Genomic DNA, 19,597 nt, shown 5'->3' on the forward strand with positions numbered 1-19,597 from the left:
TATTGTTTGATACTATCGAAGTGTTAACCCCTAATTACGCGCTCGTAATATGAAATCACGAAAGTAGTCGCACAAAGATTCTATCAGCATAAATTATAGTTTAAGCTTACCCAACAAACGATCATAATTAATAGCACACAAACAAATATGTGTCAAGATAATTTATATAATGCAGGGAGAATAAAAAGACGGAGAAAAAAATAAAAAGTCGACACAAAAAAGGCAATGTTCATTGAAAATTTTTCGAGTACGCATCTCACATTTAAATAATCCAACGTGTAAAAGAATTACATGTGCATTGCGCTCGCAATATCGGAAATATATTTTCATCTTTCATTCGTGTAAGCTCTCTATACAATTAATATATCTCTGGAATGCTATCTGGGACAGCAATCACCAACAACAGGGAAATATTATACCCGACTCTATTCAAGCGAAATAATCCCTGCGGCGTCCTATTCTACAGGTTTAAACGACATTAACTTAATGTAACGTTAGTAACGATCATGTACATATGCGAGCGCGCAAAATGGTGAGCGTGCGTTCAGTTGTGAATATTTTATGCAATATACGCGGATCAAATTGACAATTACTAACCGACAGGGCATTTACTCACATTTATCTATAAAAGCGCATTTGAAACCAGGCGTACATTTCAGCGATGACGTCCCTGTTTATTATTGTGTTAAACTCTGATTTCACGCGACGATTGACATATTCGGCTGTAATAACAATCGTACAACGATGAGCAGACCGATAATAGCCAATTAATCTCAGCGATCATCCAGCGGAACACGTGAGTGAAAGAACGATCTTTCGTAATATATCGCGCTGCTTCTTTTTTTTTTTTTTCATTCGCTTTCTTCGTTATCTTCGTGTTTCGCTCGTTTCTATTCTGTTCTCCCCCACACACATCTCGCTTTCTTTCGCTCCATCTCCCACGCGACGCGTCTCTCCCTCTCCCCTTTATAATTCCCTTCCCAACTCGAGCCAACCGAGATCCTATAAGTCGCAATAGGAGAGTCTATTACGAAGGGGATCACTTCTGTAATTTGAAAACCCGTTTGATAAGCTTTCCCCGTTTCTCCCCCCCGTTGCTTTTTTTTCTTCCAACAATTCGCTTTCGCTCGGCGGACACAATTCCGTGCCAATCTTTCCTTTGGCCATCCCGCGCTCTCGCGTCGCGCCGACGCGTTCCTCTTTTTAAAGAAAGACAAATCGTCATTCCGGATTAAATTAATCTTTCGACCGGATAAGCAGCTCCCCATCATCCAGACGATGTTATAGTTAAAATTTTAAAAAAGATTTCTTTTAGCTTTTAAAGAAAGGACTAAAGATATAATACGTATTATGATCTCGATTGAATCTAATACGATGAAAGAGCAGCTGAATGATTCTTTCTCTCGTATTACACAGAATGTTATAACTATTCGCTTATAAATATCCAGAAAATGCTAAATAAAATTTTCAAATTTAGAAATAGCTCTTACAAATATCCTTGATTAGGAGCACAAGGCACTTAGAAATGGCAAGATGTTCGAGACCAGGCCGCTTGTACGAATCAATTATTTAAATTGATCTCGACGAGCGTCGTTGTAGAACGAAGGTAATGAATTAAACGTCGCCACTCCCTACCGGCATCATTTGGGCGCATCGACTTCGTTCGAAAGATCGATATAGAGTTCGAGCTAGCTATCGACCTTTCCATCCAGTTCCCCTTCTCGGGCAGGAGCAATCTAGAATCTCGAACGTCTAATCTCGGCTACCGGCGGCTAGCTGTTCATTTCCTTGCAATTTCGATTTCACGATCGAGTCAATTTTGCTCTCCCTGTGTCTCTCTTCGCCTCTTTCACATTTACCATGCAACCACCTCGGCACTCTGTTTCGCCAAAGAGGCAAACAAAGATTCTACGCATTCATACGAATATATACACATCATCGCGAAAAGATAGAAAAATAGAGAGAGGGAGAAGAGGGAGAAGAGGAAGAAGAACTAGAGGAAGAGAAGGTAAAACTTGTTCCACGCTTGCGCGAATATTATTGAAAGAGTTAAGAGACTCGTTTATGGACCAGAAATTTCGTTTTTATGATAACTATCACGGTGATGTAACGATTTATTTTTCGGCAGAACGAATGGAAAATTGATAACGCGGCAACAAAGAATTTCGAAGGAAGGGCACGATAAGAAAGATTGCACCAAACAGTCTCCGAAAAGAAACCGAGAAGAAGCATAGCGCTAACTGTCCCGACTCTTTCCATTAATTGCCGCCTATTTATTTGACTTTGTTAACACCGGGGATCGCCGCGAGTGCCGTGAATCATCCTAATTAACGCCACCAGGGCACGTCGAGAGACGACGGTCGGATGGTGGCGATGGCGGCGGCGACGGTCCAACAGACAAAAGCAGCCGTCATCGTTCCGTAACGAACGAGCTCGAACCCTCCGTCAATTACTCGAGACTTAATTCGAGGCGTGACTCCGTTCTTGCGATCAGAAATGAAAATTAGCGAGCGTGCGGGACCGGCTGTCCCGTGATGTGTGTTTCAGCTCCCTCTTTCCCCGCGTAAGCTCGCAGGTGAAACGGAAGTTCGCCGTGAGGTCGTGGCTGGGGCGTTAAAAGCTATCCATAGCGCACGCGGGGACCACCATTTTGGGAATGCCGCTCGTCTCCGGAAGCTGTCGCACCAATAAATCAAGAGACATCTGCGACTTCTGCCACACCTTACTGCGAGCACCACCGTCACGTACAGAAGCTCCTCTCTCCTGCTTCCTTCCGAATCTCCCGTCCGACTTTCTCGTCCGCCGACACACTCTTCTACCTCTTTCTCGTTTTCTAAAACCATTCTCTTTCTCCCTTTCGTCGCGTTCGCCCACCCTCGTGCTCCTTCAACCCTGCGTGCGCGCACCATCCGCGAGATCTCCCGGTCGTTTTCTTTTCCGGCCAAAGCTAATATTATAGCATCCGCTTTGAACAGTGTATTTTCTTCCACGTCGAAGCGGATACGGAATAAATGATGATTTCATTGACAGCTCCGAAAGCGAAAATTATTTGCCCAAGATCGGGCAAAGGTTTAAAAATGAAAAATTTATTTGCCAAGAATCGTATTCACACGTTTCCTATCATTTTTTTTATTCTTTACGATATTTGAGCGATGTTGTTCCACAAAATTATTTATCTTGTTATTAAGAATTTATAAATATATATTTTTTTCCGAAAAAGAGAAAGATTCATATGGAATCAAATAATTATTTTATAATAACGTGTGAAAATGTGCTAAAGAGGTTAAAAAAATATGAAAAACCCGCGTTTTTACATGGTCAATACAAATCGCAAGTAATCGCGATTAATTATACTATAGCTATAGAAAATTAAATATTTAATTTTCTTTAAATTTAAAACACAAATTTAATGTAGTCCCGATTATATCGATAGTATGAATTATTTTCAACGATATTATCACGGGGAAAATAACGTAGTGAATAAAATCGCGGGCAGTCGGGCCGATGCACACAGCGCGCGATATACTACTAACGCATAAATTTCGCCTCAAATAAATTCTTTCGCCCCATTATCGTTCGGGTGTTTAAATAAATGTTGCGATCGGCGATTAATTGAATTGCCCTCGCGTCGCCGTCGACAACCGATATTGTATTCCATGTACTTTAGAATCGACGATCGAGCCACGCAACATGCGTGTAAAGAAGCGTAAATCAAACATTCGTTGGGCGCAAAGTAAAAAAATTCTCTTACGCAAAACCGTTCATAATTTTAGTCAGTCGCCTTGGGCGAAACAATACGCAGTCTCGTATTGCCTTTGTTTTGACACAACACTTGTTTGTTTATCTCCGAGGATGATAGCTATAACTGCCGGTAATTAACAGTATGCGCTGTCACACGCGTGCAATCAATTTGACGTTTTAACGAACGCAGTAGAGATACGATACCGTATAATAGAGGATGACGCACGATGATTGCATATAAATAAAAATACGTATATTTTTTTTTTATTGTATGTATTATATAAATTGTAAATTTATATTTATTTTCATATTCGATCGCACGTATCTCGTATATTGCGCGTACTTTATACGAATGAGCAAAAATATATATTCATCCAAATAAAAATGCATTCGGTTGACGATTCGCTTAGATTTTACGACCATATTCCCAAGAGATTTTTCTTTCAAAAAGGCAGATCAAAAGACTATTCTACCCGTGATAGGACGGGTTTCAGAAGTAGCACCGGTAAGACTGGTATTTCGATTGATTTGTCAAAATCAATTTGAGCTTCGACGGCGTAAAGCGGTTTTACGGTATCCGATTTGCATATATCAATATACATTTCCGAGTTTAAGTTACAGTTCGTGCTTCAGTCATCAGTTGTGTGATTGGCGTATGTCGAGGATACGAAATTATTCTCAACATCGTTGGACGCGAATAATATCAAGTGCATCTCGATTCGCATGAATATTAATAGCGTCGTTGAAAAGTGAGGAAGTGGAGGAAATTGACTGGCACGCGAAAATATGGAAAATAACGCTAGGGAATCGGAAGGAAAGATTCGAATCTGTTTTGCGTGTCGGCAACGCAATACGTATGCGAAAGAGGAAACGAAACGCGTCGAGAGATTGCGCGAGAAATATTATTATCGGTGCTCTCTTTGATATGTTATTCGACGTATCGTTGATAACGTTAAGTAAACTCAAATACGTTACACAAGTGAGATATCCGAATTAATATTATCAGCGTGTTGAGAGAATGTTACATTCGCACTCGAATTTCGTGCGACCGATCGCGACGCGATGGCAGATAACGTATGCAGAAAGCTCCTAGCTTGTTGCCAAGTTACATTTACGATTAATTCCAAGAATTCGTGCGATATCCAATACGATGTAAAAGTATGCTGAAGTATGCGAAGTAAAATATGCTGAAGCACGTTGCGGAGAAAAGTATATTTCGCGAAACAGCACTTATGTACACGCGACGTCATAATTAAGGAATAAAAATGACCTGTGTTTCATCGCTGAAAACATTTATTTACAAGCTTAAGATATCGCTATCTTTTTCTTTGAATTTCAAATTAACAATCGGAGACACGAGACTCGTATTTGAAATAATATCAACGACGCCGTCTTTATCTAAGATATACGTATAAAATGTTTTGTACGGATACAAAATATTTTCTAGGAATAGCGAAGAAATTGAGCTCGCAGTCACACAAGCGGCATAAAATGATTCTGCATCGCGTGAATTATTCAAGACAATATTCTCTGTAATGCGACGGAACGCGTTTTCTTGGGGACGAGGTGGAATTCAGGATTACCGTCAAGAACCGCAAGTCTCTCTTGAATCTCTTCGAGGGAGCACACACTTTCCGTGCTAACAATAAATCTCGATTTTTCAACCTATCGGCTATCGTCGTACAATGCACCTTATTGAGTCCCAAATTCAGAATTAGTATCAACGTGTAATATGTTATCAATAGTCAAATTTTCGCGCGAAATTGTTAGTTCTTATAAATTCATATCTATATAATCAACGCAATTTTATCGGGAACTATAACATTTTATTGCGAGACAAAGCCGCGATAAAAACATCATTGAGTCAAACAAATAGAAACAAATCCGTTCGTCGATTCTCTTCGAGGCGAAAGATCGTATACGGGGGTTGCGCTTGTCGCGTTGTACATTTTTATTCTTCGGTTTTAGGGTCGGGCGCGTAAAAGTCAGCCGGCGAAATTCTTCCGTGCGATAAAGATTCTCTCGGAGAGAAATGTTCTCTCGCACGTGGCAAATATCAAACTTATCTGGAGATGTTTGAATACGGCACGCGGGGGAAAGTTTGTGCGCGCGGATTCGCACAAATCTGGTGAAATTCAAATACTACGTTTTGATTACCCATAAAGTTCTTCGTTCCGTCACCGCGCTTCTCCTCGCGCGCGTAAAATTCGCTGCAGTTTCGCTCCAAAATCGCTTTCGGCGAATTCAGTGAAGGATGTTACTACCAATGTAGACAGAGTCTAAAATTTGTACAAATCTCCATTTTATCTCGCGCGCTATCATCTATGTTACATATAACGTGCACGTTGTTTTCTACGTGGCTTCAATTCCGTGGCGAATTTCCCTATGCTATTTTCCAAAAATGCGGAAAATTAACTACGCAAATCGAGAACCTTCTGCAAAGTATTACCTCGCTCTCGCAGAGGATCCGTTATCACGAGATGAGAAATGCTAATAAATGCCACGCTCGACGCCCAAGTGGTGCTGGCAGTGGCTGTTCTCGCAGAGTAAACTATGTTTAGACGAAAGTTTGGTCAGGACTAACGGGACGATGCGATGGCTCGTCTCGAATTTTCCTTTCGTTTCGTAATTTACATCTTGGATAAAACGCACCATCTTACGATGCAAAACATTATTTTTACGGCCTAACTCGGCTTACAAAATTCTCTCGACTTGATCGTATTCCCTCTCGCGCGTTTTTTCTCTGTTAAAATCTATAATATAAAACTTTACGCGAGAAAACTATAAAGACGAAAAAGTACACGAGGAAAAATTTACTTTCCCTACGATAAAGTAAACCTCGGCTACACCGAAGGCGTCATCATGAAACAAGAATCCTTGAAAACTTTTCCGCGCACGTATTGCTACGATCGTTTAATTAAAAAGAGATTTACAGCGGCGAGTCGTCGGCTTTAGAGTCCACGATACTCCCGAGGGATTATGGTATCATACGCGATGCAACTTGGCAAGAGTGTCTGTCAAAACGCTTTTTTTCCCACTTTTGTTCCCACGGCACGACCACGGATCGCAATTGCCGCGCAACAGCAATACTTCCATACATTCCGCCACTTCATACTCGTCATCTGTTCCCGCACTTTCATTGTGTATTGCCCACGTTTCGATTATATCCCTAGACGGGAAACTCTCGCACAGAAAAAAAAAATTCGCCGCACTTGGTATCATTTTTCGCGAAAAATAAAAATTATATTTTTTCTAGAAAATCAGTACAATATATTGTCAGTATAGAAATTAAACAAAAAGATAATTTTTAAATAATCTTAAAATTAATAATTTTACATAAATTAAAACAAATTTCTGCTGCAAAATATTTGTTTCAAAAAATTAATTTTGTTTGAAAAAAAAATTTAAAAATTTTACACGTGGTACATCGTGATATCAGTATAATATAGCATTTCTGTGGAAATATCGAGAATGTCGTCCCAGGTTATGCTAATATTTTAACACGTTGTTAACATCACACAATGCAAAGAAACGTGATAGGTGTAAAGATACGTTGGCATACCGATATCGAGCAAAGAATTCGGTTTACCGCAAGTCACGTCATATCGCGTGTACCCCTTAATAGATCTATTGTGAGCCCTCGCAGGATCACATCCTACAAAATTTTACTGCGCGCTATAACTTGCGCGTTATATCTCGCATTCTCCTGCAGCGTCGCACGTAATTAGAGCAAGTAAAACGAACTTTTACGATCATAAATTGGAACTCACCAAAAAGATAACTGCATTTAATAAATAAGAACATTAAGCCGCAATACGAATATAAATATTTATATTTTTAATTGTATAAATATAAATTATTTATTCAAAACTCATTTATTAATTTGAATCAAATCTGAGAAATATATTGTCTTTCACAACTAAATTATATTTCCTCGCAAAAAAAAACATAAAAGAATGTCTAATAAAAAGTAACTTTAAAATTGTAACATCAAGAGAATTAATTGTTTGTAGTTATCTTCCCGGATATTTTATCGGTGTTAAATAAAAACAAAGTATTAAATAAATATAAAATATATAAATTAAAATAAAAATAAATTTCTTGAGACATATATTACTGATTGAGATATATTACTGATAAAATAGTAATGGGAAATAATTATATTACCATTGATTATATTATAATTAAAATTTCACAAATGTGTAGGTTCTTCAATGCTTCTTATTGATACCATATATATCTTTCGTCATCAACAGATATATCGTTTATATTCTTAATGTTAAAATAATTACGATCTTTATTATCTTAAGAGAGAAAAGAAATTTATTATTAAATTTGTTTCTTCCGACATTAATAGATAAATATCTAATAAACCGATAAAGGGATTATCGGAAAGTGTTTAACTCAAAGTACAAATAGGTCGCACGTGAGTTCCGATCGATCGATAGAACGGATATAACAGTAAAGATTTGTATTTCATGATACATTACATTATCAAAATTGAATGACATAAACTATGAAAAATATCGCAGGTTCCCGCGACCGTCTAATTAATCGTTTTTATATGAGAAAACCGTTTCGTACAAAAACGCTGGAAATTAATCGATTATGCATCTTAATCGCGAGATCGCTTTGAGAGATTGTGCCGACGCGCGAGATTCACGACGGAGATTTTCTTAATCGGGAATTACTGGATAAGGCGTAACTAATAGTAAGTCCGCGACAGGTTGTCGATAACGACGGCTACCGATGCTTAGCGAAGGACTTAGCGTTAATTAGCGATCGAGCCACTCTTTTGCGCGATGGTCCTTCGTGATAAAAAACGGAGTTGAAAACCTCCCTGACCGGCGTAACGATTTAACGCGTTACTCTTATCGCTACGATCTTTCAACGAACAGCATATTCGCTGTAATAAGACATATCGATCGCTTCTATCATCGTGTGATACACATAACTTATCTACAATGCCTATCTTATGAGAGAAGAATTTCTACCGCGACAAAAGTTAATTACGATCTGGCTGCGCACGTCAATTATGAAATAATTCCGACCACGAAGGTTAACATAGCTTTGTAAATGATAGGGAAACAGTGGGAAATGCGGAGGAATCACGACATAATTATAGATTTTAAAGGGGTAGAGCGTATTACAGGGGCCCGCCGCGAGCTTCCGCATCATAAATAATACAACTACTATCGTTGTTCGGCGTCACAAGTGAGCCAAGCTTTTATGTTACACCGTAGTTGAGAATGGCCCTTGCGGTAATTACGGAGTTACAGGCCATTATAACGACAGGGAGGAGGAGGGGAAATGCAAGGGAGGGCAACACAGCGATGACGATAATAAATAGTACGAACACACGGAGCATAGCGAGCATCACCTTCGTACGCCCGTAAAATTAGATATATATTCCACACACACATTTCTACAATATGCTCCACATTTTGTGTAATTAATACAACAAGTTCGAATAAAGTTAATACGGATATCGCGCGCAACGAATGTCGCCGTCGTTTTACCGAAAATAAAAATCTCGCGTCCAAAAGAATCGGAATATTATATATATGTATATATATACGATCCGCGAGAATTTATTATCAATGCTATATCGTTTTTTGATGCGTTCGAATTCGCGCGTGGGGATTCGAGTGCCGCGGGCTTCATGCCGCAATCTTCCATATCCGATAAGCACATACACGCGCGAAAACACGCTATTGAATGTTTACAAAAAAATTTTGTTTACCCGTGATATGATAGTAATCTAATAAAAGTATATAACCCCCGCACTGTAGATGTACAATTCAAATATTATGCGTTAATACGATTCTAAGGTAATAAGCTGTAATATAAATAAAGTAAAAATTAATTAAAAATTGCGGTTGCATCAGACAATGTAGAGACAATGTGATATACTACATTTAAATTCACCGAATCATAAGAGGTACAGAACAAAATAATCTTTTAAATCTGTGTATAATATAATTATATGTATATGTATGTCGATTACTGATAAAATTAACATTAGAATTAGAAAACGCAAAAAAATCAACTTTAGAATCATATATCTCAATTTAAAAAAATAATGGCACCTTCGCAAATTTATCAGAGTCCTGCTGCCTCAATATGCATTGAAACTACAAAGTTGGGAAGTAATAGGCTACTGAGGTAACTGATGTATAATAAATCGCGCGGAGGGGCATGTTACTTCAAAGAAATTATCTTCAGAATTTCGTAAATTACAGTCGAGAGATAATTACGTTATTACCATCTATAGCTACGTGTATATATTATATTATGTGTGCGTGTGTGTGTATAAGATAGAATTTAATTATTTTATCACCCAAATATTCACAATAATGAAAGCTACAATTTCGAGGTAGAAACATGCACGTTAAATTCATCAATTATATAGACGAATTGTGATACAAGCATTGACATTTTTAGGGATATCATTTTATACAATTTCATAAAAAAATGTTAATAAAAGTATCATTCCGTTCGGACATATATATATATAATTAATTACAGGTGTAAAACGATAATTAAATTTTAATAATTACGAAAGAGATAAATTGCATTTGCACGTTTGGTTTCAACAGACAAAGACAAAATATCGTAATGCGCTCTAATTTTTGAGTGCTGATTAAGCTAGTATCTAAAAAATTATTGAACCCATTGAATGAACCATGACGTTCCATTGCTTGAATCGTTTACGCGGGTAACGTACCGTGATACAGAATAGACGGTATTTGTCGACGTTCTGGAATAATGGATACGTTCGCGTATTTACGTAGAATCCCCCATGAATTTGTACTCAACGTGGCACACATACGAGATAACACATAAATGCCAATGGAAATTCAAGGATTTCGGAGCTACCTGAAGCGTAATTCAGTTATATGCTTCAAAATATGCGGTCGCCATGTGTAGAGCGAGCTCGGAAAGTAATGTAGAATCTCACTATAATCAAATTCCTCAGAAATATCTGATAACGTAGTAACGCGAATCATATTAAATGTTGGAATAAACTTTAGTTGCAGTGAACTACAATGAGAACTCTCAATTTGAGTATTTTACTCTAAATGGCTCGGAGTTAAAACAGTTTGACTCATATATATCGTATATGTAAGATATATAATAATATTAATAGTTGATGATAATCCTGAAATAGAGATAATTCTTTAGAATCAAAAAATTGATAAAACTACCGGAAATAATGGAGAAATAAAATCATATTTATCGACAGATCGTAACGACAGCTGTAATAAATCAATGATCGATATAAATAAATAAGATTGTAGAATTTTAGATATTTCGTTCCACCTAAAAATGCAGACAAAATGTAACGCGACAAAACATGAATAAAAAAAAAAATCGCCGCAAGATGTTAGTCGTTTTAATCGCTAACTGATACATTATTTCACGAAACATCCTCTCTCGCGATCAGAGCGTCGAACAGTTCATGTCATTCGCACACGGCTATTTCGTTGCGGTCGATCCATTTCGCGCATTCGACCTCTAACTTCTGCCATCGTATTATCCGGTTACCATTTCTTCGCCTCTCTAATTCACGCCGACATCTCGGCGTTGTCGGTTTTGCGGGGCATTCTCGGGACCGCGCCGGCTCTTCCTTCACGGAGCCACGACATTCGCGTCCTGCCTATTTCTCTCGTGTGCGGCAAGGATGGCGGGGCGCCTAATCGTCCTTGAGAAATTCAATTTCGACGACGCCGATGGCCGGCCTAACTCCAAAGATGCATCGGTATCCAGGCCAAAGACCTAACCTACCGCAGCCCTCTCTCGCACGTACTTTGCTTCGACCGAAATTGCGAGGCCACGACGACGGCGATCGATATACTCGCGTTCCGAGAATCTCCCCTTCCTCGTGAGTTCAAGAATCTCAAAACTTTCATCAACATCGATTTTCCACGATCGCGATAACGTGTCAGCCAGTCGTCACGATTCTACTCCGAGTATACGACACCTGCGTGCACCTGAGGATTAATTGCATTTCCTTAAAACTATGCTCGTTGCGATCAAAGATGTTATATTTTGAAAAAAATATCGATTTCCGGCTCTATAAAGGATAATATTCGGAAAAAAATATATATTCATATGCAATTTAATCGCAAATCATAAAGCATAGTTAAAGGTTTGAAATAGAAATAAAATTAATTATAAAAAAGACAATTTTCAAATAAAATTTTTATACATAGCTTTGTATATTTTTAACCATTAACTTCACCAGCGGTATACTTTTAGTATATTAAATGTTCTTTCCTTTGAATTCAAATAATTTAATCCGTTTTATATTGTATTTTGCATTATGAATGATTATGATCAGAAGATTTGCATGAGAATACTATTATATATGATTTATTTAATTAGATAAAAATATCGTGAGATCTATAATGGACTATAATTAGGAAATTACGTGTGTAAAATCAGGCCAAAAATCTAAGGATCACTTTCATTCTTTATTTTGTGTAACCTTAACCTTATTAACTCCAAGAGTGTTCATTTATCCTAAAATATAATTCTGACTAATAGTGCCAATTCCCGTATTCCAAATGTTTAGATAATTTCCGCAGCGCGACAAAGCGTTATATAATCGAATGCTCCATTCCCAAGCAGATTATTGGCGCAATATATATATTTAGTAGGATGACGCGATAATTTGATAATGTCGATGGTGAAGACAATTTCGCTCAGACAAAGCCCGCGATGGATATAAATCAAAGTGTGCTCGTAGAATTTATATGTGTGAGTAAATTAAATCCTTCGCGTAAGGCGCGAGCTCGACCGGCTTATTTAGGCGTTAACTGGCGAAATATAGAAAACGTCTTTTGCATTTTGAATGAAGCCGTCAGGTTCAACGCCGCCAGCCGCGAGTGAAAACAACGACAGCGGGACAAATTATTCTAACGCACGCCATGTCTGCGCTTTAGACGGATTAAAGACACGCAGTATAGACTCGGTAGTGAAAATTGCGGGGACTACGATACACGCAATCAATGTACACGCGGCCGAATTACACATCTAACGAAATGGCCGAAAATTTAATGCGGCAATATTTATCTTTTTGTCACTCTCTCTGTCTCTCTGCGGTCGCGCAAACTCTCTCGTTACCGAAATACAACATTTATTCACCGTGCGGGATTGTGGCTAATTGCGAAATTAGTTTCGGATTTTCATACTGGTACTCTACCATCGTCCAGAGTTTGTTCCAACGACCCAAAAGCCCAATTCATGACAAAATAAATTTATTCCGCCGCGACGGGTACATATTCCGTTCATCTAATTTCTGTCACTGACAAATTCCATTAACCGCTTTGAAACATTTAGAACGACCGAGTTCTCGGACCGAGGATCCTCCGGACGGAAACTCGATACCCGTTGATTTCTATGGCCGATGAGGGAGCGTACCCCAAGCCCGATCGTGATCGATTTCGGTTTCCGTGCCGCTGTGCTCTTAACCAGCCATCGGGACAGGCAATTACGCGACGATAAATTCTTGCATGGTACAAGAATACATAATTGGCCGACACACGAAAGAGAACAGCATTGCTGCTCAAGAAGGAGAGAAATAGAAAGAGAGAGAGACAGAATATAGAAATATGGAAGGTGAACTCTCGCACACCGACAGGGGCTGTAACATGCTGGACCGTAGCAAATGTAGCCGTTAATTGCAATTCCAATTTACACGAAAGTCGGATGTACGGATACGCAGCATTTATGTAGGAGCATGTAACGCGCTCGCGATTCTCCGTGTGCAGAATGCTCGTACACACATACACATGCGAACGTGTGTTACTACTTATGTATATGTGAGGGTACGCCACATACCTCTTAGATCTAATTCGCAGGACGCGGTACCACTATCTCTACCAAGCCACGACCTTTCTTCCGCGCTCGCACGCTTCATTTATCCCATTTCCGCCGCAATTGCGCGAGCGTTACATTCGGCACGATGTGCGCGATATTCCGTCCATGTAAGTGTTCATTAAGGCCGACGGTATTCCGTAGAAACATTAACGCGACGAGCGACGACGGGAGATTTATACCGAGTCGGAAGGATGTTAGGTCCCGATGACGGTGGCTAGCATAACGTATCAGCCCGAGCGCGGTTTCCGCGGGCATCCCAACGGTTTGACACGTATTAATTAACGGCCTATTTAGGTTACATGTTGATTCATAATTAATCTACGCGATGATAACGCAACATTTAATACTCGCATACGTTGTCGTGGTGTAAACGCGCGGGTGAAAAATGTTAATCGCGTCGCAACGAACGCGTCTCGTCTCGCCTCGTCGTGTAAAATCATCGAGCGAAAATCATCATCATCATCAATCCGATATGTCGTCGGTCGCGCACCTTCTACCCTGTCGAACACGATGACATGTTGTACACGAACCGATCAATCAGCAACGTCGGCGATCACGCGCGCCGCTAGTTAATGCCACTCGCCTCGCTGTTACAGCATCTCTGTATCACGGATACGCGGTATACTTCGAACCCCACACCACTTTTACCGTGGTAAGTCCGACCTAAGAACAGCACCTCGATGGCTAAGTACCACGTACGGCGAGGAGATACAAATTGAAAAATGTGAACTCGAGTCTCGGACGCGGAGCTCGAGACCGCAGCTCGGAGAGCGCGTCGCCTCGTACAAGTAACATTCACTTTTATTCCGGCTCTTCTTTACGTGTTCCACTACCCGGAGAAACCAGGAAGGGAGGGAACAAAATGGGGCATTGTAAAATTCTTCGTACGACCGTTTCCACTGATTTAAAATACTACTGTTCTGTCACAAAGACCAATCTACTCTTTTGCGAATCCGGCGAACACTAAAGCCATGTCTCTCATTAACGATGCGCAAATTAAAATATCTCTCTCTTTCTCTCCTTCTCACCGCGTCTTTTCCTCAATCGATATTAATTTCTGAATATCTTCAAAACAATATATGTCGAGAGTTATATATGATAATTATGGTAGTTTCATGCTAAATATGTGTTAATAAAAATTAAATATATGTGTGTGTCTATTATCTCTCCCTCATTTTTGTACTGAATGCGGATTTAATTCCAGAGATAATATGCAATCTTTTATTATCGTACTCGCGCGAATATACCTTAAAAAAATAACGCGTTCATAATATTTCTATAAAGAAAAAAGAATTAATGTAGAATTTGTAGAAAGAAAAAAAATTTAATATAAACGTACGAAAAAAATTATTTTAAAAAAAGATAATATATTAACTTATTAGCGGAGCTTAGCATTATATAAATATAATAATGGCATAAAGTTGATGAATAATATAATATCGGCATATATGGCAGATTGATGGGACAGATTAATGATTAAATATAACAATATTATCTAGATATACGCGTGATAATGTGACATAAATTTTATGAATATTATCCCCATCAGATTGATGGAAGAATGATATATCGATGTCATAGTTGGTTATTTCAACAACTCGAATTAAATGCAAAAGAGAGCGGGACGATTCTCGCCAGAGATTAAACACATCGCATAATATTCTTCTATTTATCGCCCAACTTGCGATATATACTCGCAAATTATCATTAAAAATGCACGTATACGTTAAGAATTCAGAGATATATTTCTGCATATTTGCGTTAGCGCGAAAAGTCTATCGTGAACGTTAATTAACGTTTTCGCAATTTTCCCTGTTACGAGTTTGCGTCGGTCAACCCGAAGCCTCGCACAATCGAACTTTTGTAACGAGGCTTTCGAATTTGTACTAACATTACTTTGTCGGTCGGTCAGCGCGATCTATTTTTTTTTGTTTTTTTTGTTTTTTTTTTTGTTTTCATTTGTTTGCAACTTCACCGCTACGTATTATTATTCGCATACACAATTTCAAATATGCACAGTGTTGATGCAGTCCCCTTCGCTATGCAACGATCAATATAACATTTATAGCCTGTACAGCGACCCGAGTCAATGGCAGCGTTTCTCCTACGCGACTATATTTACGAGGGGCGATCGAAAGGTTAAAGTAATTTCGATGTCATGTCTCGTGCGCGGCGTTGAATAGTCGGGACACTGTTTACCGGAAGTCTCTATAGCCTCTCTCAACAACTTCTTGAGCGAAACCGCTATTTTCTTTACATTCCAGAAACGAGTTATTTCCCATCTCGATACTTTTATTTTTCTTACGATCTCTCTTATATATTTTTATATCCCTACTTTCAAACAAAGAATGTATGTGTAAGATGTAACTATTTTTCGCGCGGGATTCGACAACAAAATGTGTACGCCGAAATCTTGAAAATATTAGAGAGCCGAATGTGTATGTACTCACCATAAAGTCCCCCCGCCGTGGTAGCCTTGAAGACGACCCATATGAGATAAGCATAGATTATCCGACCTCGCTTCCACGCATCCATGATGCCCATAGCTTTTATCGGTGCCCCTTTTGGAACCACTCCGACCCTAATCTAACTCGATCGACGTTGATTAGAACCGCTCACGCACCCTCGATCCGCACTCTCTACCTCTCCCTCCCACCCTTCCAGCCCTCGTATCGTTTCAGGTTGCCTAAATGCGAGTGCCACCGTACCGACGAATCCGTACCGACTTCCGATAGTCGAGACCGATCCGAAACGGATATCCCACGCCGCACATATCTTCCTCCGTCGAGAGATCTTCCTCTCTCTTCCCTTCTCTCTCAATCTCTCTTTCTCTTTCCGCTACTCGAGGATGGAATCCAGTACGTTTAAACGGCAGGCCGGTCCATACACAGTACGACGCGAACTTTACTGTACCGTGACAGGGCGCGATACCGCGTGTATACAGGAAGTTTCGTTACACTTGCGATCAGACGTGTAACGACAAGCGTCGAGGCACGAGACCACGCGGGCACGCGATCTCCGCTACTCGTATACGAGCGCGTGTATATGTATATATATATATATGTATATTTGCACACTGCTTGAAAGAGAGGAATGAGAATGAGCAGGCTTGCGTTATAACAAAACCCGACGAGGGAGGAGTTACGAACAAGCGCGATACGACAAAACCGACACTTTTCACATTCACTGGATTTGTATACGTTGCGCGTTTATTATATGCGCAGAAATATGCGCATGCGGTGATCAAATTAGTTTCGATTGTCCGTAAAAGCGAATTTTTGGATTTTTATATAGATCGTTCTCTTCTCGATATCTTTCGGATATTTCTTTTTTTTTTTCGTTTCTCCGAGACGACTCGGTGCCACGATAGTGCGATCTTTTGATCGATTCACGAGCAAGCTGAATCCCTGATTGTCGGGTTACTATACACTGGTACATGTAGGGACGATAGCCGCGATATTGCGCGGAATCCGTAATCTAATGTAACGATTGGCGATTGGACGTGCGCCATTGACGTCGTCGCCGCGACCATTCGTGCGACGCATGATCGCTTCAATTATTATAAATGAATTGCAAGAGAGCGAGATGCGCGAGCGAGCCGTTTCGTGCTCTTTCGGAATCCTCAAGCACGTCGTTCCGCCTCGCGTAATCGCGCGAAAGAATCAGCCCTCGGCGAGGCGAATTCCAACGGAGCGGAACTAACGGCCGAACTTTCGATGAACGTTACGTTCAAAAGCATCGCTCATAGCTAGAATCTTGCGCGGTCCATTGCAATACATTGCGAAAATCTTCACGAACCAACACACTGCCAATTTTCCGGACAAGCTGCCCTAAAATCCCCCGAGTTCAATCCAACTTGAAAACCAAACACACGAAACTTCTTCTCTCTCACCGTTCGCAAAAATTCTCCAAATTTGCGAGCCGGTGATGGTCCCTTCGCGAGATTCGCGACATTCTCTTCAAGATGACGTCCCGTTCTTTTCGGTCCCCGCACAATTCGCAGAATCCACCGAATCTCGCGAATAATATCTTTCCGTCTTAGAGTCTCATTCCTTCGCTTTGTTCGAGACTAAGAAGTCGGCGATCCGAATTCGCCGTTGTGTGACGGATCTCTCGAGGAAATCTGCTGCAGGATCAACGCGAAGGCTTTTGATCCGACATCGACTTTCTTCTACATGACTGCCGAATCTCGATATTCCATCGCCTCAGAGCGGTCCACTGCCTAGCCATTTTAAAAACTCCGCCGGAACCTCTCTCTCTCTCTCTCTCTTTCTGTGTGAGCCGAAGGTTTCTCGCTTCTTTGTGTGTCGATCTATAGTTCCGGCGAAACGTTCACGCATCGATCGTTCGCGTACCTGGGTATGTCCATCATCGTAATCGCGTTGCGAAGAGAGATCGCTGACCACCGATCGCGCAAATAGATCGGCCTCTCCGCGTTCCCTTCCTCGCGTTTTGCGAAAACGGATGGTGTCACATTCAACTAAACTCGATCGCGACCGAATCTTGATATTTCACGATCGCGGCATTTTAACCACACGTATAAAATCACGACGAGCACTGTAAAAATAATGTTGAAACTAGTAGTCGGTGTCCCGGGAGGTGGAACGCTCGCGAGTTCGAGCGCAGATAAGGAAGTGAGTACAGGACGGCGAGAAGTAAGAAGATGTAAAGGGAAAGGAGACGGGAGGAGAGAAGACGAACGGGGGGGGGGGGCGCGCAAGGCGGGAGGCTGCGATACATATATCCAGGGCTGGTCGTCGAACCGGTTTTCTTCTGGAGATCGCGACCGGCCAATTGGAAATACCACTGACAACGAGTCCAGCCGTTTTACGATCTCGCCGATCGTCGACCGCGGCCAAAGATACAGATAAAACACGGCCACCGCGCTGAATCGAGCTGGTGAATCCAATCCAACGGTTGCGAAAATCGCGGAAACTTGCTGCTGGTCGGAATAGCTAATGCGCCGCGAAAACAAGTATATTTTCACGAGTGGATATCTCGAGGAACGAACGCACGCCGACGATGTCGAAAACGAGAATGTTACAGATTCCTTCGCCGCTTCGAGTAGTTAGAGAGAGAAGTTTGCGAATTTTAATATATGATGAAAGTAGAGAGATAGGGAGAAAGTAGGGAAATATCTTTCGCAAATTACTTAATTCTCTAATTTGAAAAGTCGAAATTAATGGGAGAAATATGCTTTCTATATTCGAGCGCAATTGTACGGTGTAATTACGAATGAGCAGGAAAAGACTTGGATGTATATCTCGGCATAGTAGTCAAAAACTCATGTAAAATGCAAAGAATTGTTCGACTTCTTTATACTTGTTTTCAGAATGTAACTAATCGAATTCTGCTCGCGCGCTAGTCCAGCGAAACTAACACTCTCACTGTTGGCTGCATGATTTTCGATTCAAGGAGAGATTCGTCGTGAAATTCTCGCACGAATTTCGTCCAACTTATATTTACTTTTACCATTTCACCGAACGTGTAGAACGTGCGCGCGTGTAAAATTATTGCATCGTGTTCAGCCGCGATTAACGATTATGCCGCATAAGCAGTATTACGTATATTATTGATGTCGCATACAGCAGCAAGTATCGCCGGATGATTAATAAATACGGCTCGCAGAGAGAACAGTTAATAATTAACAGCGTCGGTACAGAGAGGCAGCGAAAAAAAAAATCAATTACGTCCGCTGAATTTTTTCATCTTCAGGGATGTGTTTCCGGTCTCCGGTAAAATGTACTAATTGACTGCGTGCGTATCGTAATTTTTGCGTAAATCGATACGAAAATTTAACCGTCGGCGGAAGCTCGAAACGTACATTTTAAGATATAATATATAGAGAAACTCGACAATTCCTTTCCCTTCGTGCGTATCGCGTAAATCGATACGAAAATTTAACCGTCGGCGGAAGCTCGAAACGTACATTTTAAGATATAATATATAGAGAAACTCGAGAAACTCGACA

The 19,597-nt window shown here is 40.3% G+C and overlaps 1 protein-coding gene across 1 annotated transcript in view; it reads right to left on the minus strand.

The window, feature by feature from the left end:
• The window catches only part of LOC115242514 (tyrosine-protein phosphatase 99A), a 279,771-nt gene that overhangs the window by 254,902 nt on the left and 5,272 nt on the right, over positions 1-19,597 (minus strand). Inside the window, exon 2 of the mRNA XM_029818882.1 lies at positions 16,077-18,183. Within this exon, the coding sequence (XP_029674742.1) occupies positions 16,077-16,170 (94 nt within the window). The 5' untranslated portion in view covers positions 16,171-18,183. The remainder of the gene's footprint in view (positions 1-16,076; positions 18,184-19,597) is intronic.

The sequence above is a fragment of the Formica exsecta genome, unplaced genomic scaffold (genome assembly GCF_003651465.1).
Source record: "Formica exsecta isolate Colony F162 unplaced genomic scaffold, ASM365146v1 scaffold60, whole genome shotgun sequence".
In the NCBI taxonomy this organism is placed as follows: Eukaryota; Metazoa; Arthropoda; class Insecta; order Hymenoptera; family Formicidae; genus Formica; species Formica exsecta.